At 38.7% G+C, this 23936-nt stretch overlaps 1 protein-coding gene across 2 annotated transcripts in view; it reads right to left on the reverse strand.

The window, feature by feature from the left end:
• SMARCA5 (SWI/SNF related, matrix associated, actin dependent regulator of chromatin, subfamily a, member 5) overlaps window positions 1–14878 on the reverse strand; it is a 47172-nt gene extending 32294 nt beyond the window's left edge. Inside the window, exons 1-3 of one of the 2 annotated variants that reach the window (XM_004378856.2) lie at window positions 14509–14878; window positions 10923–10997; window positions 6225–6391 (exon numbers count right to left, since the gene is read on the reverse strand). In XM_004378856.2, coding sequence (XP_004378913.1) covers window positions 6225–6391; window positions 10923–10997; window positions 14509–14685 — 419 coding nt within the window. In that variant the 5' untranslated portion in view covers window positions 14686–14878. Of the gene's footprint in view, window positions 1–6224; window positions 6392–10922; window positions 10998–13495; window positions 14432–14508 lie in introns of those variants that run through there. The other variant, XM_023733589.1, reaches the window with a different exon arrangement.
• Window positions 14879–23936: the final 9058 nt, after the last annotated feature.

Here is a 23936-nt window from a genome sequence, read left to right on the forward strand (position 1 = left end):
TTCTCTAACAAATTTGAAAACCCAGAGGAAATGGACAAATTTCTAGAAACGCACTACCTACCTAAATTAACACAAACAGAGATAGAACAACTAAATAAACCCATAACAAAAGAAGAGATTGAAAAGGTAATTTAAAAACTCCCAACAAAAAAAAAGCCCTGGCCCAGATGGCTTCACTGGAGTATTCTACCAAACTGTCAGAGTAACACCACTACTACTAAACTTAGTTCAGAGCACAGAAAAGGATGGAATACTCCCAAACTCACTCCATGAAGCCAGCATAACCCGGATACAAAAACCAGGTAAAGACACCACAAAAAAAGAAAATTACAGACCAAAATCCCTCATGAACACTGACGCAAAAATCCTCAACAAAATTCTAGCCAATAGAATTCAGTCACGTATCAAAAAAATAATTCACCATGACCAAGTGGGATTTATACCAGGTACGCAGGGATGGTTCAACATTAGAAAAACAATCAATGTAATCAATCACATAAATAAAACAACAGACAAGAACCACATGATCTTATCAATCAATGCAGAAAAGGCATTTGACAAAGTCCAGCACCCTTTCATGATAAAAACTCTCAACAAAATAGGAATAGTAGGGAAATTTGTCAAGATAATTAAAGGCATTTATACAAAGCCAACAGCCATCATCCTAAATGGAGAGACTTTGAAAGCATTCCCCTTTATAATGGGAACCACACAAGGATGCTCTTTATTACCACTCTTATATTCAACACTGTGCTGGAAGTACTAGCCAGAGCAATTAGGCTAAAAAAGATATAAAGGGCACCCCAGTTGGTAGGGAAGAAGTCAAAGTATCTCTATTTGCAGAGGGTGTGATCTTATACACAGAAAACCACAAAGAAATCCACAAGAAAACTACTGGAACTAATAGAAGATTTCAGCAAAGTTTCAGGATACACAATAAACATACGAAAATCAGTTGGATTCCTTTACACCAACAGAGAGAGCCTCGAAAAGGAAATCACCCAATTAACACCATTTACAATAGCCCCCAAGAAGATAAAATACTTAGGAATAAATCTAACTAGAGACGTAAAATATCTATACAATGAAAACTACAAGACGCTACTACTGCGAGAAACCAAGAGACCTGCATGTAAAAAAACATACCTTGCTCATGGATAGGTAGACTCAACATTGCGAAAATGTCAATTCTACCCAATCTACAAATACAATACATTCCCGATCCAAATTCCATCAGCATTTTTTAATGAGATGGAGAAACAAATCACCAACTTCATACGGGAAGGGAAGAGGCCCCGAATAAGTAAGGCATTACTCAAGAAGAGGAACAAAGTGGGAGGCCTCACACTACCCGATTTTAGAACCTATTATACCGCCACGGTAGTCATAACAGCCTGGTTCTGGTACAACAAGAGATACAGACCAATAGAACAGAGTTCAGAACCCAGATATAAGCTCATCCACCTATGAGCAGAAGCTGATACTTGACAAAGGCCCGAAGTCCATGAATTGGGGAAAAGACATTTAACAAATGGTGCTGGCATAACTAGATATTTACCTGCAAAAAACTGAAACAAGACCCATACCTCACACCATGCACAAAAACTAACTCAAAATGGATCAAAGGCTTAAATATAAAATCAAAAACAATAAAGATCATGGAAGAAAAAATAGGGACAACACTAGGAGCCCTAATACATGGCATAAAGACAATACAAACCGTAAGTAACAATGCACAAGCATTACAAGAGAAACTAGATAACTGGGAGCTTCTAAAAATCACACTTATACTCATCAAAAGACTTCACCAAAAGAGTAAAAAGACAACCTAAACACTGGGAAAAAATTCTTGGCTACGACAAATCCGATGAGCATCTAATCTCTAAAATCTGCAAGATACTGCAAAATCTCAACAACGAAAAGACAAATAACCCAATTAAAAAATGGTCAAAGGATATGAACAGGCACTTTGCCAAAGAAGACATTCAGGCAGCTAAGAGACACATGAAGAATTGCTCACGATCATCAGCCATTAGAGAAATGCAGATCAAATCTACAATGAGATATCATCTCACCCCAACAAGGTTAGCATTAATCCAAAAAAACACAAAATAATAAATGCTGGAGAGGTTGTGGAGAGACTGGAACACTTACACACTGTTGATGGGAATATAAAATGGTATAACCACTTTGGAAATCGATCTGGTGCTTTCTTAAAAAGCTAGAAATAGAAGGACCATATGATCCAACTATCTCACTCCTTGGAATATATTCTAGAGAAATAAGAGCCATCACACAAATAGATACATGCACACCCAAGTTCATTGCAGCACTGTTCACAGCAGCAAAAAGATGGAAACAATCTAGGTGCCCATCAGTGGACGAACAGATAAACAAATTATGGTATATCCACACAAAAGAATCCTACACAATGATAAAGGACAACGATAAAGCCATGAAACATCATATAACATGGAGGAATCTGGAGGGCATTATGCTGAGTGAATTTAGTCAGTCACAGAAAGACAAACATTGTATAAGACCACTATTATAAGAACTCAAGAAAAGGTTTAAACACAGAAGACAACATTCTTTGATGGTTACGAGGGTGGAGAGGGATGGTGAGGGTTGTTTACTAACTAGGTAGTAGACAGGAATTCTCTTGGGTGAAGGGGAGGACAGCACACACTACAGGGGGAAGTCAGCACAACTGGACTAAACCAAAGCTCAGAAGTTTCCTGAATACAATCAAACACTTTGAGGGACAGAGTATCAGGGGTAGGGGTCTGGTAACCATGTTTTCAGGGGACATCTAGGTCAACTGGCATAACAAAGCTTATTAAGAAAATGTTCTGCATCCTACTTTGGTGAGTGGTGCCTGGGGTCTTAAAAGCTTGCAAGTGGCTTGCAATTGGTCCCAACCACCTGGAGTAAAGGAGAATGAAGAACCCCAAAGACACAAGGAAAGTATTAGCCCAACAGACAGAAAGGGCCACATAAGCCAGAGACTTCATCAGCCCAAGACCAGAAGAACTAGCTGGTGACCGGCTACCACCAATGACTGCCCTGACAGGGAACACAAGAGACAGTCCTTGATGGAGCAGGAGAAAGGTGAGGTGCAGAACTGGAATTCTAGTAAGACCACCAGACTTTAATAAGACTCAAGGAACCCTGGAAAGCATGGCCCCAGGATTCTCTATCAGCCCAGAACTAAAACAATTTGTGAGGCCAACTCTTCAGACAGGGATTGGACTGGACTGTGCGACATAAGCGATGTTCGTGAGGAGCATGCCTCTTAGCTCAAGTAGATACAAGAGACTGTCCCAACCATATGGAGTAAAGGAGAATGAAGAACCCCAAAGACACAAGGAAAGCATCAGCCCAAGAGACAGAAAGGGCCACATAAACCAGAGACTCCATCAGCCTGAGACCAGAAGAACTAGATGGTACCCAGCTACCACCTATGACCCCCCTGACAGGGAACACAACAGAGTCCCTGGTGGAGCAGGAGAAAGGTAGGTGCAGAACTCATATTCTAATAAAAATACCAGACTAAATGGTCTGACTGAGACCAGAGGAACACTGGAAAGCATTGCCCTTGGAATCTCTGTCAACCCAGAACTAAAACAATTCCCGAGGCCAAATCTTCAGACAAAGATTGGACTGGACTGTGGGACATAAAATGATACTCGTTAAGAGTGTGCTTCTTAGCTTAAGTAGATCCATGAAACTAAATGGGCAGCTTCTGTCCAGAGGTGAGCTGAGAAGGCAGAGAGGGTTAGGAGCTGGTTGAATGGGCATGGGACATCAGGGGTGGAAAGGAGGAGTGTGCTGTCACAGTGTAGAGAGCAATTGTGGTCAAATGAGAATGTATGTATAAATTTTTGTATAAGAAACTAACTTGAAATGTAAACTTCCACTTAAACTACAATAAACCAAATAAAAAATTCCCAAATAAAATACAGCCTTCCTTCAAAAATCTCCACTCAGAAAGCAATCATGTGTATAATGGAAAAAACAGCACTAATTCTTGCCGCCCTCTCCCTACCTATACGTACATGTGAGTGTTATAATTTGTCTTGTATCTTGAACTAGGAAGGATACAATAGGTATCCACCTCAGCCTAGTTTAGCATTCCAATAAATACTCGCTGGCAACGGAGGAGTTGCACATACCAATCTTTTCTAAACGGCAGATCTGAGAAAGAGGTTCAATTCTCGTTTCAAAGGTAAATGAACAAAATAATGAAAAAATCCTCATTTTTGTCTGATGTGAAACCCTCATTTTGCATAGATATCACTACCCTCTAAATAGGCTGGGAAAAACATAATAGAATAAGAAAACATAAGAATTCTGTAAAGAAATAAATGATCCTGCAAAAGGGGAACAGAAATTTAATCTAAAACTGCAGACAGAGAATATCCCTAAGAAATATCTGACTGTCAAAACAGAAGGAATATTTAGAAAAACTGCTGTAAACTATACACAGTATGTAGAAAAGAATGCCATTTATTGAATGAGAGACAAAAGGTATAATGACAAAACAATCCCATATGGCAAAAATGGAGGATGTCTGAGAAAAGAAGGTGCATGTGGAAAATAAAATGCAGTAGTGGAATTTCTATCAACAATGGAATCCACGGAGAAGAGAACTCACACTGAAGTGTTCAAGCAGTAACTGAATCAAAGCCAGGCAGATGAGAATGAGCAAAAAATAACAACAAAGATGGGAGGTGGATAGACTGGAGCTTTGGCTCAGGAATAATTTGTGTACCTGAGAAGGAAACAAGAGCAACTAGATCTGAATCAGTAATCCACGCTATAAATGAAGACTGCATTGCTGAGAAAGTATATGAGAATGAAGAATAAAATGTCTCACTAGCTTCAGGGCATGGTGACATCAAGGAGTTACCTGTATTATACAAAAACTAGCTAAATTCCTAAATTTTAACAGTAACAAAACTGTCATACCTATATTCAGGCAGAAAATAATCAGTTCCTTAAAAATTAAAAAAAAAGTTTTTTAAATGCACAAGTCCAGACTACACCTGCCAGAGTCAGTTATTACAGCTCCTTAAAGATTAATTTTCTGAAGCTGTCATATTGCCAGGTTTCTTAATCCAGGTTAATAAAATTTATTAATCAATTCTGAAACTTTCAACTTTGTATCTACCTTAGATTATCAAAAAAATTAGATCTACCTGCAACATCCATTACCGGAGTGACAGCCTAAGAAGGTACCCATTCTTTTCACTTCTTGATGCTTCCCTCCAAAACTACATGCTTGGTAGCCTTCCCACATACAGCGCAAATCAATATGGTTGTTGTAATCTATAAACTATATACTGCTATAAAAAATAAGGCATTACGCACACTTTTATTTAATTACACATTTATGGCTACATCTTGCCAAGCAAACTGGGGGTAAAAAAGAAACAGCATTTGTCATGGATTGAACTGTGTCCCCCCAAAATATGTGTCAACTTGGCTAGGCCATGATTCCCAGTACTATGTGACTGTCCACCATTTTGTCATCCGATGTGATTTTCCTGTGTTGTAAATCCTGTATCTATGATGTTAATGAAACAGTATCAGCAATAGTTATGTTAATGAGGCAGGACTCAACCTACATGATTAGGCTATGTCTTAAGTCAATCTCTTTTTGAGATATAAGAGAGACCATCAAGCAAGAAGAGCTAGGAGCTTGTGTCCTTTGGACCTGGGGTCCCTACGCAAGAAGCTCCTAGACCAGGGGAAGATTGATGACAAGGACCTTCCTTCGGGGCTGACAGAAGTCTTAACCCTGGAGCTGGCACCCTGAATTTGGACTTCTAGCCTGTTAGACTGAGAAAGAATACATTTTTCTTTGTTAAAGCGATCCACTTGTGGTATTTCTGTTACAGCAACACTAGAGAACTAAAACAGCATTAAAACACTTTTTTTTAATTAAGTGATTTCAGGTCCCCACTGCAAATTGTTTATGCTTGACTGCTAAGCTACAGGTTGGTAGTTTAAATCCACACAGCGGTACTGTGGAAGAAGAGGCCTGGCAATCTGCTTCTGTTAAGATTACAGCCAAGAAAATCCTATGGAGCAGTACTAGTCTGTAACGTATGGGTTTGCCATGAGTCAGAATCAACTCAGCAGCAAACAACAACAAGGCTTCTGATGAAGACTGTCAAAAATAAATTTCATTCAGTTACAAAGTACACACTATTACTTACTCGCCAACTGATAGCAAGTTCTGTTTCTCATCCTTTTTTATTCGTGGGCGCCCTGGCTTCATCTTCAAAGGTGAAGTTGGAGTCTTCTGAGCAGCAGGCTGAATGAAATGCGCAAACAGCTCTGTCTGCTTTAATAAATACTCAAATCTATTTGCTCTGTCAGTTTGCTGCAAAAAAATTTTAAGACATATTTTATCAGAATATCAATAAAACTTCAGGAATCAAAGTTTCAAGTACCTCCACACAATGAACTCAGCAATAAAAAGAGAACAAATTACTGATAATGGCTGACTCTCAAAAGCATGATGCTAAATGAAAAAAGCCAAACACAAAAGACTACATGCTATATATGACTACATACTATATTCTGAAAAATGGCAAAATGAGTGATAGAAAGCAAATCAGAGGTGGTGGGAGGAGGGAACTGAATGTAAAGGGGCAGAGGCAAATTTTTTTGGTTTGACAAAACTGTTTTACATCATAATCGTGGTGGTAGTTTAATAACTGTATATATTTGTCAAAATTCATTGAATTCCAGACTTAAAACTACTGTATGTAAACTGTACTTCAATATAGTTGACAAAAAAAAAAAACAACTAAAAAATTAGAAGATGGTGCCCAATACAAGTAAATTTATTCGTAAGTGGGACAAAATGCATTGATCTTTCTCATCAGTTAGGCTGTCTCAACTTTTAAAAAGGTATCACACTTGAAAAAAATCTTCTAGTTCAGGAAATATTCATTAGCCCAATGGTGTTCTTTATACTATCCCTTCCTTCCATATCTGCCATCTGGTACCCTTTTGGATATTCTCTATTATTATACCAAGAGAATACAAGAATTTATTTGAACCAGAAATTTTAAGATCCTTGAACACAAGTTCTCATAAAATAATAAGATCTAGAGTCTCATTTACACAATATACTTTTTACAGACACACTAATTAAAGGAGAAACAGGAAGACTTCAATAAACATAAAAACCAGTTATTTAAAAATTTTTTGCCTATAAATACTTGAAATGTCAGTTTTTGAATTATGAAAAGATATTTTACCTAGCAAACATCAAAGCTATCCAAACACCATAATCTGTACAAGTTATGTATTTTTTAGAAAGAGAACATCATTTTTAAAAATAGCACCATTGTAAAAACTGAAGACCAATGTGCTAACCAGAAGGCACATGGTGAGAGTGTTTCATTGGGTCACAAATGACAGTTGTCAAAGCAGTCCAATCTAATCTACACAAGAACAGAGTGTTCAGATCCAGATAATGGATTAACATGTTTCTCTCTGATAATATCCTATAGATGACAAGCCTCAGACGTTTTTGTTTTTCAAAATTACAAACTGTTTAAAACTGAACTGATATGTATGTGTATTTTGCACGATTACATTTCTTAACTCACATATAATGAAAGAAAAGCCAAAAACATGCAACCAGAAGAAGTTGGGGGTAAAACAAAATTTCTATTCAATTATGATAACCATGCTTGGAATTATGATAAGCAAGCTTTGGAAATTAATTTAGATATCAGGCCCTGAGACATTTAATGTCAAAATTCTTCTATAATATTCAAAATCACTGAATATGCACTTTTTTCAAAATACTTTCAAATCAACATTATCTTCTTAAACAGTTCAATTAAAAAAATACTTTCGTGTCTACTAGAAGGGGAGTCCTTTGTTTCCTTATGAAGTTTTCATCATAACCCAATACTGAAAATAAACACAATAGGTAAGTTATACAAATGTTAGAAGGAGATAGGTTCTCAGAAGTAAAATAAAGCAGGGTAGAGAAGATGGGGAGAAGGACTGGTACTGAAACTTTAACTAAGATGGTCAGAATAACCCTAACTGAGGTGATCATTCAGCACAGACTGGAGCATGTATGTGTCTGTGGGAAGAGAACCCCTAACTCTTAGATCTTATCACACTTTTCTAATGCTCAAAAAAACCTTTAAATGGCTCCAGATGTCTTAAGACAATATTTTTCAAAGTGTGGTTCACAACCCATCAGATCAAAATTATCTGAGATCCTTGTAATTTTCTACATTGTCAAGTCTGAGAACTACAGCCTTAAGCATTTAAGTATAAACTTCACCAGGGCTCTACACAGAATACTCCAATGATTTCAAGATGCTCTACTACTCCATCTCTCCCCCTTCAATTTAGAGAGGGAGAAAAATTAAGTAGTCACAGAATTACAAAGCAGTTACAAAGAACTAAAGAATTCAAAACAATGAATACAGAATAAGTTTCCAGTGGAATTTGTGGTATAGGTTAGGGAGAAAAACAGGCAAATACCTTTGTACTTGAAGGAATGGAAAGGTTAAAATGGAAATGACTAGAGATCTTAAAAGGCTAAAGAGAAGAGGTCAAAGGAGGGAAACTAACAGATTCTAAAAAGGAGAAAACAGTGGAGTAAGGCCAGGAATCAATTATAAAAGCAAATAGATTAAAATGAATGGCCTCTTTCTCAGAGACAGGAGAAAATAAAGTAAGACAGCAGGAGCTGTAAGTATGTTTAAAAATAGAGAAAATAAATTAAAGATAAACCTGTAATTCTTTGTGGAAGAAGAGTAAAGATGATGGTATGGCAGAAGTAGAGTAGGAAGCCTGATGAGAATGGTAAAGTTTAGAATGACTAAATAGGACTGATGAACAATAAATACTGAAAGTCCAACAGAGTAAAAACCATAAATTTATGCTGGCACCAATCAGTAGTAGTATTTAGTTTTCACCAGTAATGCTCAGCATCCTGGGTTCAGAAATGAAGAGTAGTAGCAAGACTTGCCTATGATTAGGGAGCAGCAGATGACAAGGGTGCCTGTTTAGAAGAAAATTGTTCAAGTAAAGCTCATGTCAAAAAAAGGAAATGAAATTAGGACTGAAAAACTTGGGAGAAACAAGAAGAGATCTGCACTAAAGGCCACCAGGAAGATGAAAAGCATTGTGGAGAATCACTGAAAACCTCCATTATATAATCAGATTTGTGTCATAAAGATTACTTTGCAAAAACATGAAGAGATTGGATGAGGCCAGATCATAAAAAGGAAAGCAAATAAAGAAGCCAACAAAATAATTCAAGCAATAATACAGGAATGCTAAACTAGGGAATGCTGAAAACGATCAGAAATATTTATGAGCTAAAACTAGGAAGACTATTATTTAAAGTATGAGGTATTGTCATCAGCAGCTTGGTATATATTAAGAGAGCCTTTCATTCAATGAGATAACACTAAGCAGGTTTGTGGGTAAAGATAATGAATTCAGTTTGGGATATTTCCAAATCACAGTTAACAATGAGATTTAGAAGTAGATGTCCAGCAAGCAAATGAAAATAATGGTTGGAGGGATCTGGGCTGGAGATAAAGATATGGAAGTAATCAGTTCAGAGATGACAGCTGAAAACCAACGATAAGGCTCAAAATGCCCAAGGAGAAAATGTTCAGAATTTAACAAAGGACAAAGAAAGAGAGAAATAAACTGGATCTATCATAAGGAAAAAAAAGGTCTCTCAAGGCAGTATTTTTTTTTTTCCCAAGTAAAAGATTTTTGAGGGGTCAACAATGTCAAACGTAAGTGAGATCATGAAGAACAAAACTAAAAATATACCACAAAATTAGCAATTAGAAATTCACTAATACAGTGTTAGTGGCAGAAGCTAAATTGTAAAGGGCTAAAGGAGTCAGTGGGAAAACTAGAGATGGCAAATATATTTCTTCAAATAAGTATGGCAGTGAAAAAAGGAAATAGGATAATTACATACACACATTATATAATATTAAATCATTAATATCATTTATAATTTGCACATTGTTAATATTATACATATATCATGCATATACACATGCACACATACGTTGTTACATACAAATACATACATAATTTCAGGATTTTTAATTAAACGATTTAAAAGATTCAAAAACATTTACTGATATCAAAGGGAAAGTCAATGGAAAAAGAGAAAATACATTTCAAAAAATATTGTTAAGATCCATTACGTGCCAGATATTTTCCTGGGTGAATACAGGAAGATTAAAACACTATTCCTACCCTTTAGGAGCACACTGTGTGATGTGTTATTACTTAATTTACACATTGTTATTTTAACTTTTCGGATTTTCTATCCAATTAAATGAGTTTAATCCACAAAAAAGCACTTTGAACAGTGCCTGCTGCATATCAGCATTCACTGTTAGCCATCTTTATTATTAAATCTAAATTTGAATTTAATGGTCTTCTTGGTACTGGTTAAGCCAGGTTTCCTGGAACTATGGGCTATGAGCTGGGACTTTAGGATTCAAGTATCTTCTCTTTTGGTGTAAGAATGCTGTGGACAAGGACCATGTATCTCTTTATAACCTCTAGAGTACAATGCTAGACAGATGCAGAAAAAGCATATGCTCAATAACTATTTTCTGTGGAATTTAACTCACCACCCTCCAGATGTTAAAATCTTAAATGCAGTACTAATATAATCTAAATAACTGTGTAACATTTTAATTCACGTAATACTTCTATTTGTTTTATATAGGTAAATACGACTATTACAAAAGTCATAATACCTCCTATTACACATATTTAATTTTAATCAATACCCTAGTTAAAAAAAATTAAACATAAAACATTCAGTATATTTAATCACCCAATAAAAAGTTTCCATTATAGACTCTATCCATGTGCCTAGAACATACCATTTTTTCTTCGTAAGTAGGATCTGGTTCTTGGATTTCTTTCTGCTTTCCTGGTGACGCATCATCAAATACTTCCTGGGAAGGAGGAAATACATGGAACAGTCAAGAATAGTCAACACCATTTTAGACTAATTATTGTTCAAATTACATTCCAAATAATAAACTTCTCCCCTAAACTTTCTAATACTTAAATGGTTGTCACCTAACCTCATAGGAAATCTAGATGAAATTAAATACCATGGGGATAACAAGCTATACAACTCATATGAAAACCATATGGCCATTACCAAGAATAAAACATGAGATTACCACCTACATCATTCTAGAATAAAATTGCCTTCAGTAAAAGACATATCGGTAACTGTTTCTCTTATTCTAATCAATAATAACTGTGGAAAAAGTAAAAGGTATCAAATGTGGGGGGAAAAAAACCTATTCCCTTTTTCTCATAAGAATTGTAGTAGCTGCTCTGTGGACTACACAAATGTACATCTAGAGAGTAGCATTATTAGTCACTCTGATTTTCATCTTCTGAAGTATTACAGAACATTATCACAGAAGTCTAAATTGAATATTCTTTAACTACATTTGATTCCTAAATGAGTAATAAATGTGCTGTTCATGCAAATTTACTCACCCTGACATATGAAATGCCACAAACAACAAAAATCAGTAACAACTTCTACACTGCAAAGTTCTACTCATCTACTAAAAAAACTACCTAAGACCAGGTGGTAAAGGCTTAATTTTAATTAATGATGTACAAATCTGTGCTTGGTAATACGTGCTATAATAAACCTAATGTATAATAAAAAGATGAGAGGGAGAAGCTGGTATAGGTGTTAATAGGTACAAAAACAAGGGGTCAAATGACCTAAATTCAAATCTAACTTCATTGCTAAGACCCTTAGGCACCTGTATAACATTATGCTTATCACGAATCTCTAGTCGCAACATATAAAAAAGGGAAAGCCCCATACCTAGTCTACTTACAAAATGTTGCTGGAATATCATAAAGAGTCAAATATGCCCTAGAAAAATAAAATTGCTTTTCCAACAGTAGTCATTATCTCTTTCACAGTAAAAACATTTGTACTACAGGAAGCTTGAGGCATATACTGTGCCTATTTATCATGGGTCAAGAGTGAGAGATGAAGGTGTGCAAAGAAAGGCTCCACATTATCAAAAGGATAATAAACAAAAAATGGGATTGCTCCCTTGACTTCTCAAGCAAAAAGAAAAGATTAACTGAATACATAGGAAGACCAGCTAATACTTCCAGAAAGGTCAGCTTTGTCAAATAAAATTAGTGAAGACACAACTTCATACTTCCTGATTTTGGAAAAAAATCTACCTTACATTCTACTTTCAAAGAAGAAAAAAGGCATTTTAAACTATTTTTTTTCAACTTTGAAATAGGTCAAGATTGTCAGATATATAATGCCTGTGTACCCAAACCCAGTCTTTATCAGTGAACTTCTCTGACTTCTAAATTCTGACTAAAAAAAAAAAAAAAGGACCAAGGGAACATATATTTTAAAATATATCACTGTAACGTGAAGGAAAAAAAATCAAAACTAGTCAGTGAAAAGGTGTACTGATAAAAGATAAAATTACTGATATTCCTATATTAAACCCATTGCTGTTGAGTCCATTCTGACCCATAGCGACCCTAGAGGACAGAATAAAACTGCCCCATAGAGTTTGCAACAAGTAGCTGATGGATTTGAACTGCCCATCTTTTGGTTAGTAGCCATAGAAATAACTTACTAGGTCATTCTTCAATGAACAAAATTGCCCATATCTCTGTAAAAACATGACACAGCAAGATGTGTGGGAAAAGGGTCAGTTCTGGAACAAGACCTGGGTTCTATTACAGATTCTACTTACCAAAAGACTCAATTTCCTCATATGACAAATGAAAATTACCACTAACTTCCTATGGGAGTAGTTGTTATCATCACACTGACATTCATTTTTTAAATTTAATTCAATTTTAATTTAAAAATAGCAATTCAAAACCAAAATATTTAGTTCAGGCTTTAAATTACTCAGCTTTTTAATATTTAAATAAGACCTCTGGGAAAACATCTACTTGTTATTCCAAAGGTTGAATGGCAGAGCCTTTTGAGAAGTTGATGAACACTATGAACATCTCTCTGCAGAACTGTGCATTCACACACAATTTTGTTTTCAATTTCACTGTTTTTTAAAACCCCTGAAGCCATGAAGCAGGAATCCAAGTTAAACACACCTGGTAATCAAAAAAAAAACATTTAAAAACCTTAAAAGGAAAAGGCGGGTGGGGGAAGCAACACTAGATACATCTTAATTTGAAACAAACTTCAATCACTGGAAACTACAGAATATCGGATTTCCTCTTCAACTAAAACCTACCCTCACCACTAAAAGTTCTTGCAAAGACTAATAATGTAATGTTAATTTCTTTACCCTAGATTAGCTGTTTGATGCTCAAATAAAACTACTACAGCAAACGCCTTTCTAGTAAACTGCGCTACTGTTTCCTGATAATATTAATTCTGCATCAGGGTACCATTTTAGAGAAATATTACCTTCATCCCGCCTAAGGATGGTAAAATCCCGAAATCCTCGTGCTGCGACTCTAAAATATCTCAAAACAGGTCGAAGGCCAAGAATAAAAATTGAAGAAGCAATCACTTTCTTCCCAGATATCGCAAAGCCTTGCTGCATACCCAACAGACCGGGCCTGGCAGTTCCCTATCTTTCCACCCCCGCAGTACAGTCACCGTCCCCCTGGCCCACAAGATCTGGCAGTACGTATTAAAAAATAGATAGCGGTATCTAAAAGGAAGGGGTCAAGGCCCAAAAAGAGGAGTTGCGCTGGACTGAAAGCCAACCAACCACCCCATATTCACTAATTCATTCATCCACCCATCCATTCCCGCAAAATTAAATGGGGGTCTAGGACAGTTGCTGCTGCCTTGGCCGCTACCCTCCCAGTGGAACAGTGCCTGGGAGGGGCCTCTTCTCCCTCCAGGAGAGCAGCTGCGCCCCGCTTATCCCGACAGCGCACTCGGCCATCCAGCTCTCGCCATTGTTTCTGCCCAGAACAGATACCGCCCCCGAAAGGACCAGGAAAAAGAAAAGGAGGCCCAAGTCCTCGGATGCGCTGCCTCCCTCTCCCAAAAGTCCATCTCTCACTCCTAAGCGGCACATCCCTCGCCCCTCCCCCAAGTTCAGTAGAAACTAAAAACTAGATTCGCACAAATTGGAGAGGGAATTATGGGAATCCAGTGAAAAGCAACGGGTAGCTCCCACTCAGCCACAATAATCAAAAACATCTGTTTAATAAGAGCGATCGAGGATTTGGCAAGATTTGTTAAAGCAGCGGATAATTTTAGAGGCAAACTGTCCGGAATCCATTTGAGTCTAGATACGATAAGCATGATGGCACAAAGATGGGCGCATCGTTTGAATCCAAAGGGCCCGAGACCGAGTTTGCTGCAGAGGAGTGAAGCAGGGCTTTGCGTCTGATCTCTAAAGTCAGGACGAGGGAACCAGCTTCTCCTTTCCCCGCGCCACACGCCGCCCTCAGGTCCCTCACCTCCATCTCGGCGTCCGCGGGGCCGGCGCTGACTGCAGAGGGAGCCGCCAGGGACACGACGCCCTCTGGTCCGCCTTTGTTGCTGTAGTTACTCCCACCGCTGGCGGCGGAGGCTGCGGGTTTGGAAGGCGCGCTCTCGGCAGGCGGGGGTGGCGGAGGCTCGGCCGCGGACGACATTGTGTTCCGGCTGCGTCAGCCGCTGCTGCCAGGGGCTGGGTCCGGCAGGGACGGAGGAAGAGGCTTAAGCCTGGGTAATGAGCTGATGGAGGGGCAAGAGGACTCCCCGAGTTCTCCCCCGCGCCGCGGCTCCGTGACGGGCCTGAGCGGGACCCAGCACACTCCTCCTGGTCGTCAGTCTCCTCCTCCGCGGAGCTCCGGGTTCGACCCGCTGCTTACCTCACGGCGGGAATCACGTCGAGGAGAGTGGGCGGGGCCAGCCAGGTCACCGAGGTCAGGGGAAGCAGGCTGATTTACAGGGGGGCGGAGGGTAAGGGGGAGGGAAAGGAAAGCGAAAGAGAGACTGAAGTCTGGACGTAACTTCACCTCCTCTTCTTCCACCGGCAGATATCATCTATCTCGCCAGCAACCAGGACAACTACCTACGCCACCGACTCCCAACTCTCGCGAGATTGCGGGTTGGCTGCCTGGAACCGGAGGGCGCATGCGCATTCGGCTCTACTCACCCTTGCCTCCCACTTCTCCCGGGCGTCTAGCGGGCTCTGGAGCAAGGAGTGGGTGGGGCCTCGGAAGACCTGCGCTGCCGGGAGATATACGAGCCATACGTAGGTTTTTCCTTCGCTCCTTGGCTTGACGTGAGTGCTGTCTTATGCGCGTTGATAACGGCTCCCCGGCCTTGACTCTCTTATCTTCTTGGCTTCGCAAAGGTCAGCTGCATTTCCTGAAAACTTGCTCAGATTTTGCGCGGCGAACTGAAACATGGAGGGCTATGCTGGGCCTTAATTCTTGTGCCGCTTGTACTTACTGAAGTGACGCCACAACGTTGACGTAACGTCGTTGGTTATCCGTAGTGACGTCTTATTTTGTTGTCTCCGGCAAAATGCCCCTTATTGTGATTTTTATAGTGAATTTTCATTTATTAGATAGATCAATAATTTGTAAATACCCTTCCTTTCAATGCAGAGTTATACTAATTTCTGTGCTAACAGCAAATTGGCGCGCACACTACTGTGTTAAGTGAGAACCATGGTTAATCAATAGGAAAAGAGGTATGGCTTGAATCTTTCCCTCAACCACAAGCATTAAATTAGAATGTGCTTTTCTCCTTAAAAATACGTGTTAGCTAAAAAATCAGAACTATTTTTTTTTTTTTTTTGTAGACTGCCTTAGGCTCTCTGCAACAACCTAAACTCTTTGTGCATTCATCTATTATAGAATTGAAACACATTGTATTCTATTTGATAGCAAATCTGCATTCTACATTTAGTTCTTATCTGCCCTACGCAGGATGTTACTCATTTTTGTATTCCCATGTACCATATTCAGTAAATGTTTATCCATTCAAAAGTTAAGGTTGATGGCCTCTTGCAAGCTTTTAAGACCCCAGGAACTACACAATGAGCTAGGAAGTAGAAGAGAAGCACTAAACGTCCTATTAGGCCAATTAACTGAAATGTCCCATGAAACCATCACTCTAAACCTCCAAACCAAAGAACCAAATCCCATGAGGTGTTTGGATGTACATAAACAGCCTCAGCAGGTACTCTTTTTTTGTGTGCGTCATTCTTGTAAATGTGTCTATCACACGACTTTTTCCAGTTCAATTTTTTACAGATGTACAACTTACAGCACTTAAAACAATTGGCTGTGCAACTCTACTGTTGGTACAATTTTTCATCGCGGTTAACCCCTCTCCTTTTCTTCCTCCCTCCTGCCCCTGGTAAGCAACTAATAAACTATGATCTCTATACATTTGCTTTTTCTTGCCTTTTTATGTAAGTGAGGTCATACAGTATTTGTTCTTTAGCGATTGACTTGTTTCACTCAGTATGTCTTCAAGCTCCAATCATATTGTAGCATGTATCACGACTTCATTTCTTTTACTGGCTGAGTAGTATTCCATTGTATGTATGTACTGCATTTGGTTATCCATTCATTTATTGATGGGCATTTAGGTTTTTTCCACCTTTTGGCTATTGTGAATACTGCTGCAATGAACATTGGTGTATGATTCTCTGAGTCTCTACTTTCAAGTCTTTTGAATACATACCTAGGAGTGGAATTGCTGGGTCATATGGTAGTTCTATTTTTAGTTTTTTGAGGAAACACCACACTGTTTCCCACAACAGCTATCCCATTTTCCCACATCTTTGGCATCATTTGTTATTTTCTGTTTTGTTTTCTTTATCATAGCCATTCTAGTTGGAGTGAAACGGTATCTCACTGTAGTTTTGATTTACATCTATCTGTGTTCTATTTGGAGCCCTGGTGGCACAGTGGTTAAGAGCTACAGCTGATAACCAAAAGGTCAGCAAATTCACTAGCCATTCGTTGGCAACACTATGAGGCAGTTCTGCTCTGTCCTGTAGGGTTGCAATAAGCCAGAATCAACTCGTTGGCAACGGGTTCGGTTTCGGGTTTTTATGTTCTATTTGCCTGGAGCAACAAATGAAGAAGGAGAGTCAGGAATAGGAGGAGCAAATGGAATGTGTGGCTAGTTGCTTCATGAACAACTGCCTCCTTTGCTATGAGACCAGAAGAACTGGATGGTGCCCAGCTGCCATTACTGAACATTTTGATCAAAGATCAAAAAGAAGAATCGTGATCAAAAGGGGAGAAATGCAGAACAGAATTTCAAATTCTCATGGACTCCAGACTTTCTGGAGCCATGGAGGCTGGATGAATGTCCAAACTATTGCCTTGAGATAATCTTTAAATCTTAAGCTGAAAATATCCCTTGAAGTCTTCTTAAAACCAAAAAAAGAGTTTGACTTAACTGGTGAAAAAAAGTCTGCTTGCAGCATTATGCCCTTTTAAGAACTGTCTATATGGGATCGAATTGACAACAGCAACTCAAAGGACCCTATATATAGGAGCATTAGAAGACCGTGAGTTTATATTAATAGGGGAGGAACAACTCAGAAAAAGAGGGCAAAATAAAATTTTAAAAAGAGTTAAGGTTGAGCCAAGTTGTTGATTACGTAGAATTTCAAACAGAAGCGATGTCCTTTGACTATATATCGTGCAAACTTTTTAACTAATCAAATGATAATACTTTAATTGAGGTCTGGAAAAATGTCTCCAGCCCATCATAAATGCCATTTCTGAGTCTGTAAAGAGACATCTAAGAATATATGCTTGTTGATATTTTCTAGTTTTTTGAAAAATAAGTGTTATTGTATTGAGAAAACTCACTTTTAATTTTAAACAGTGTTTCTTCCCCCAAAAAAGATTGTGAGAAGGGGTAAGTAGGTAGTGTCTAGGGAGATACTTAATATAAAGACATTCAAAAAATATTTACTGAGTAAATATTTCTTTAATATTTGCATTCTTAAGTAGAAAAAGTATTTAGTAGAAATAATATTTTATATTCAGAATATTCATTCAGTCGTTACAGTCCTAGGTGAAAATCTTAGGTTCTCGTTTGGAAACCCTAAAATTATTCTTAAGTTTATAAGTAGAAGGTTCTTAAGTCTGACAACTGTTCAAGGAGAGCAACAAATAGTAAGGAGCACAATAAATAAAATTGCTCCCCAAAGTGGCAATTGTCTTTCAACATTACATTTATTCCATGAGTTTCTAATATGAGCATATGAAAGCTGCATAAGAATCTTTTTGGAGAAAATTCTAGAGAATACCAATTTTTTTTCACAAATAGTACATCCACGTAAATAGTGTGCGCACATATATAACATGCAAAAATGATGAAATTATATTTAAAAGTTTTGGCTTAGCATGCCCATGTATATATCATGCATGTCTCGTGACATTTCCAGAAGTGAATTTTTACCTTATTCACCCTCATTCAGTAGTCTGAAAATGTTACTCTTGATCATATTTGTATAATAAAAGTATGAGCCATGATCAAGAAGTCATGGATTGAGTTTAGTAGTACCCTGGTGTCATAGATTGAATTGTGTCCCCCAGAAATATCTGTCAACTTGGCTAGGTCATGATTCCTAGTATTGTATGATTGTCTACCATTTTATCATCTGATGTGATTTCCCTATGTGTTGTAAATCCTCTCACTATCATGAAATGAACTGGATTAGTGGCAGTTATATTGATGAGATATAAAAGAGAGAAGCGAGCAGAGAGACAGGGGGACCTCATACCACCAAGAAAGCAGTGCCAGGAGCAGAACACGTCCTTTGGACCTGAGGTTCCTGCACTGAGATGCTCCCAGACTAAGGGAACACTGATGCGTCACAGGGACCTTCCTCCAGAGCTGACAGAGAGAGAAAGCCTTCACCTGGGGCCAGTGCCCTGAATTCAGACTTCTAACCTACTGGACTATGAGAGAATAAACTTCTCTTTGTTAAAGCCATCTACGTGTGGTATTTCTGTTATAGCAGCACTAGATGACCGAGATACCCGGTAATTGGAAAATAACCAATTAAAACTGTGTATTTGTTTATGTTAAGTTGATAATTATATTCCCATTGCTTTTGAGTCATCAATCCAAACCTTGAACCTACTGAAGCCTATCCATAAATCACATGCAGTCAATTGGAGGAGCCCTGGTGGTGCAGTGGTTACTAACTATGGCTGCTAAGCAAACAGTTGGCAGTTCGAATCCACCAGCCGCTCCTTAACTGTATGTCCAAGGTTGTAAATCTTTACAGAAACAGACTGCCACATCTTTCTCCCATGGAGCTGCTTGGTGGTTTCAAACCACCGACCTTTTGGTTAGCAGTTGAGCACTTTAACCACTACCCATAGTCTTATTAACACCAATGTCTTTGATCAATGATCATAAGTCACCTTAGTCATGTGCTTGCAAGCATGGAAAAAGATGCTTCTTGTATACCTCACATTTGAATTTTGCTACATCTTTACTAGAACCATCCAGTTACCAATTATACTGTGCATATTTTTTCAGTTTATAAATCTAAATCTTAGAACCCTTTAGGATCATGGCAGGAATTAAACACAAGTCCTACACTGGCCATTTCAAACTGAAAGTCATTGTTAGGGCAGAAGCATCAAGCAACAGAGCGGTAGCAAGAGAGTTTGAGGTTGGAGAGTCATCCATTTGTGGATATAGAAAAGAGAAAAAGGAGCTAGAGAAAATGAATCCATGGAAATGTGCATGGTGGGCCCAATACAAAATGGCCTGAGTTGGAGAATGACTTGAAAGAATGCATTATTTCTCAAAGGGAACAAAATCAATTTGTCTCTACTGTTGCATTTCAGTTCAAAGCGAAGCTTCTGGCAAATGAAAGAAAATCCCAGGTTCTGAGGCATGTTTCACCTGGATTTCTAAATTCATGAAAAGGAATGGCCTTTCCGTGAGAATGAGAACCACTGTAGGCCAGCAACTTCCGATGACTGGGAGCAAAAGATGGTTGACTTCTGTGAATTTGTCTCCGAAGAAATCTCTCAACTCAGTATCTCTGCTATGGATGTAATTAATATGGACAAGGTTCCAATGTCTTTTGATATTCCAGTCACTGTAGCTGCTTCAGATACAAAAACTGTAGCCATTACAACCACTGGGCACAAGAGGACTTAGTTCACTGTAGTCCTTGGTTGCAGTGTGAGTGGGGTGAAATTAAAGCTGATGGTGATTTTCAAGAGGGTTACCATGCCCTGCAAAAAACTGCCCACCAGTGTGGTTGTTCATTGTAATAAGAAGCGATGGATGGAGTATGATATTATGAAGGTACAGGTAGATAAATGTTATAAGGCCAGGCAGGAGGAATTCTTTTCAAAGTCTTTATTAATTTTTGACACCATGGCTGCTCACAAAGAAAAAAATGTTCAACATTATAATAACTGGTGCCCATATAGCAGTCATACCTGGCAGTCTTACCTATAAGCTGCAGCCGCTGGATATAGCGGTCAACCACCTACTCAAGACTTTTGTGAGATGAATGGATGCAGTCTGGGATTCATGAGTTCATACCATTAGGACCATTGAAGCAGGCTACGTTTACAGAAGTCTGCAGGTAGGTGGCTTCTACTTGGGAGAAAATAACCCCAGAAACCATCTGCAACAGCTTCAGAAAGGCTGGGATTGTGTACCAGCAGAATACTGATGATGAAGATGAAGACACCAAAGGCAGTGATGATAATGATTTCAGGAGTCATAGAAGGAATGTCTGCCAGCAGCTCTGAGATATTTCAATGACGATAGTGATGAAGGATTGGACTTTGAAGGGTTTTGGGAGTCAGATGATGACGGTGGTAATGATAATGAATAAATCAACTAAAATGGCATATTTTTAGATGAAAACAAGTTCTTCTGGTGACTTTTAGTTGTTGATTTTAAAGACATTGATTATCAAAAATTATGTTTCAGTTTAAGATTTATGAAAGCAATAAAATATAAACATCATTTCTTATTTACTGATTTCTGACTCTTCATGCACCCTTACTCTTTGGTTTCAACATGGCGTCCCATTTCCATCATGAGCCTGTTCACCTGTTCAATTCAGCATAGATTGCACTTGGTTTAGGAAAATACCTACCTAAAATAAAGTTTCTATGAGATCAGTTTTATCCTGGTAACATTAAATCCATTGGACAGAAAAAGAAATTGATATTGAAGTCAGCAACCTATTAAAAAATACTGATATAGAGCGTTTATGAAAACATCGCACACAGGGTGTGTGGTTGACAAAAACATAGTGTGCACATTATTTGCGTGAAAATACGGTAGAAAAGACAGAATGTTCTAATTCACTAATCTAACATACAAGACAGAGGAATGGATTTTATGCAGGGCCTAGAAGCAGAGGGGGGAGGGGAGGGGAGAAAAGACAGGGTGCCTAGAAACTGAGCTACCAGGACATTAGCAAAGTTGGTTAGGCAGGTAACAGAACTTACATGGTGGCCAAATCACAAAGACCTGCTTTTCTTCAAAGACTAATTAATAAATCAGTTCCCTTCCAGTGGACTCCAGCTCATGGGCAACCCCATGTGTGTCAGAATAGAACTATGTTCTATAGAATTTTCAATGGCTGATTTTTTTTTCAGAAGTAGATTGCCAGGCCTTTCTTCTGAGGCACCTCTGGGTGAAACCTCCTACCTTGCAGTTAGCAGCCAAGCATGTTAACTGTTTGCACCACCCAAGACTCCTCGAAGACTAATAAAAGGCTAAAACTAGCAGCTACTCCTGGAATTGATAGCATAATGCAGGATTAATGTAGTAGTAACAAAGGAATCACAGGTGGCGCAAATGCTTAAGCCCTCAGCTATGGTTCTGAACCCACCTAGAGGTGACTTGGAACAAAGGCTTGGTGATCTGCTTCTGAAAGGTCACAGCCTTGAAAATCCTGTGGAGTGCAGTTCTACTCTACAACACCTGGGTCGCCATGAGTTGGGACTGACTCAATGGCATCCGGGTTTTTTTTTTAAATAATAGTAAGAGGGAGATCCTGCATAGTGTAAACAGTTAACACTTTTGACTGCTAACCAAAATGTCACTCCAAGTCTGAGTCACCATACCTGGTTTGGTGTTTTTGGTAGTAGTAACAGTAGCCTGGGGGTCAGCCAAGCCTGGGTTACAGTGCAGGCTGTGCAACTTAGTAGCTGTGTGACTGCAGACAAATTATTTAACCTCTTTGAAATCAATTTCCTCATCTATAAAATGGGGATAATATTCTTACATGTTGTCATAAGAAATAAATGAGATCTAGTTTATAACGGAATCGACTTAACAGCAGCAGGTTTGGTTTTTAGTTTATAAAGAAAATGTTCTGCATCCTACTTTGGTGAATAGTGTCTGGGGTCTTAAAAGCTTGGGAGTGGCCATCTAAGATACTCCAAGATCTAAGATACTGGTCTCACCCATCTGGAGCTTGGAAGAATAAAGAAAACCAAAGACACAAGGGAAAGATTAGTCCAAAGGACTAATAGACCACAGCTACCACAGCTTCCACCAGACTGAGTCTAACACAACTAGATGGTGCCCAGCTACCAACACTGACTGCTCTGACAGGGATCACAATAGAGGGTCCTGGACAGAGCTGGAAAAAAATGTAGAACAAAATTCTAACTCACACACACACACACAAAAGGCCAGAATTACTGGTCTGAAAGAGACTGGAGAAACCCCAAGAGTATGCCCCCGTTACCCTTATAGCTCAGTAATGAAGTCACTCCTGAGGTTCACCCTTCAGCCAAAGATTAGACAGGCCCATAAAACAAAATAAGACTAAATGGGCACACCAAACCAGGGGCAAGGACGAGAAGGCAGGAAGGGACAAGAAAGCTGATAATGGGGAACCCAAGGTCGAGAAACGGAGAATGTTGACATGTCGTGGGGTTGGCTACCGATGTCACAATTGTTTAATGAGAGACTAAGTTGCTCTGTAAACCTTCTAAAGCCCAATTTAAAAAAAAATGAGATTATGTAGGGTGCTTAATACAATGGCTGACATAGGTTTAAATGTTAGATAGGTTTTCTTTTTCTGATAAACTAATAAGCCCAAGAGTCAGAGTCCGTTTGGAAGAAAGGGAACCTAATGGGTTTTCTAAAAGGAGGAAGGAGAGGATAGTGGTGATAAGAAAATACTAGAAAGATTTAGTGCTTTAAGCATGTTCTGGGTAACGGTGCTATAATGTAAAACCATGTAGTGCTGTATTTCAAGTATGCATACACATATTGTTTACCCCTAAAATTGCCTTTGTGGAATTTAGTGTGCTAGAACAGCATGTGCTGTATTGAAATAGAGGGGAACAAAGAGACATTGCCAGAGGACAAAAGATGCCCAAGAACCAGGACCTTCAGCTTTTTGGCCTTGAATGGTAACAGAAAGGAATTAAATTTAAGTTTTATCAGGGACAAAGTAGGACTATTGTGCCTCTCTTTGTTGAATACTCATTTTATTTTGTGAAAGTCTAGGAGAATGAAGTCTGGTTATTACCTGCCAGCAATAAAACAATACTGGGTCTGTGAGTATCTAAGAATGGGGAATCCTCAACACTAGTTGCCAATGATCACACTTTGTTATACTTTTTTCAGAGTTCTCCCGCATCATTTGGCAATGTAAAAGGATTTCAGTTAATGAGAAAAGTTAGCTATATTCTTCATAAATAAGTAAGGTTCTAATATTTGTTGTTGGTAGCTACCAGCCACAACTCATGGGGGCACTTGCACCATCCCCAAGATCGGTTGTGGATCAAACCGCACAAGGTGCGTTGGCTGGGAATCAAACCTGGGTCTTCTACGTGAAAGGCAAGAATTCTACCACTGAACCACCAAAGTCCTCTAAGGTTTTAACATATGCCACTCATACTTGATC

The sequence above is a fragment of the Trichechus manatus genome, unplaced genomic scaffold, assembly GCF_000243295.1.
Source record: "Trichechus manatus latirostris isolate Lorelei unplaced genomic scaffold, TriManLat1.0 scaffold00059, whole genome shotgun sequence".
Classification (NCBI taxonomy): domain Eukaryota; kingdom Metazoa; phylum Chordata; class Mammalia; order Sirenia; family Trichechidae; genus Trichechus; species Trichechus manatus.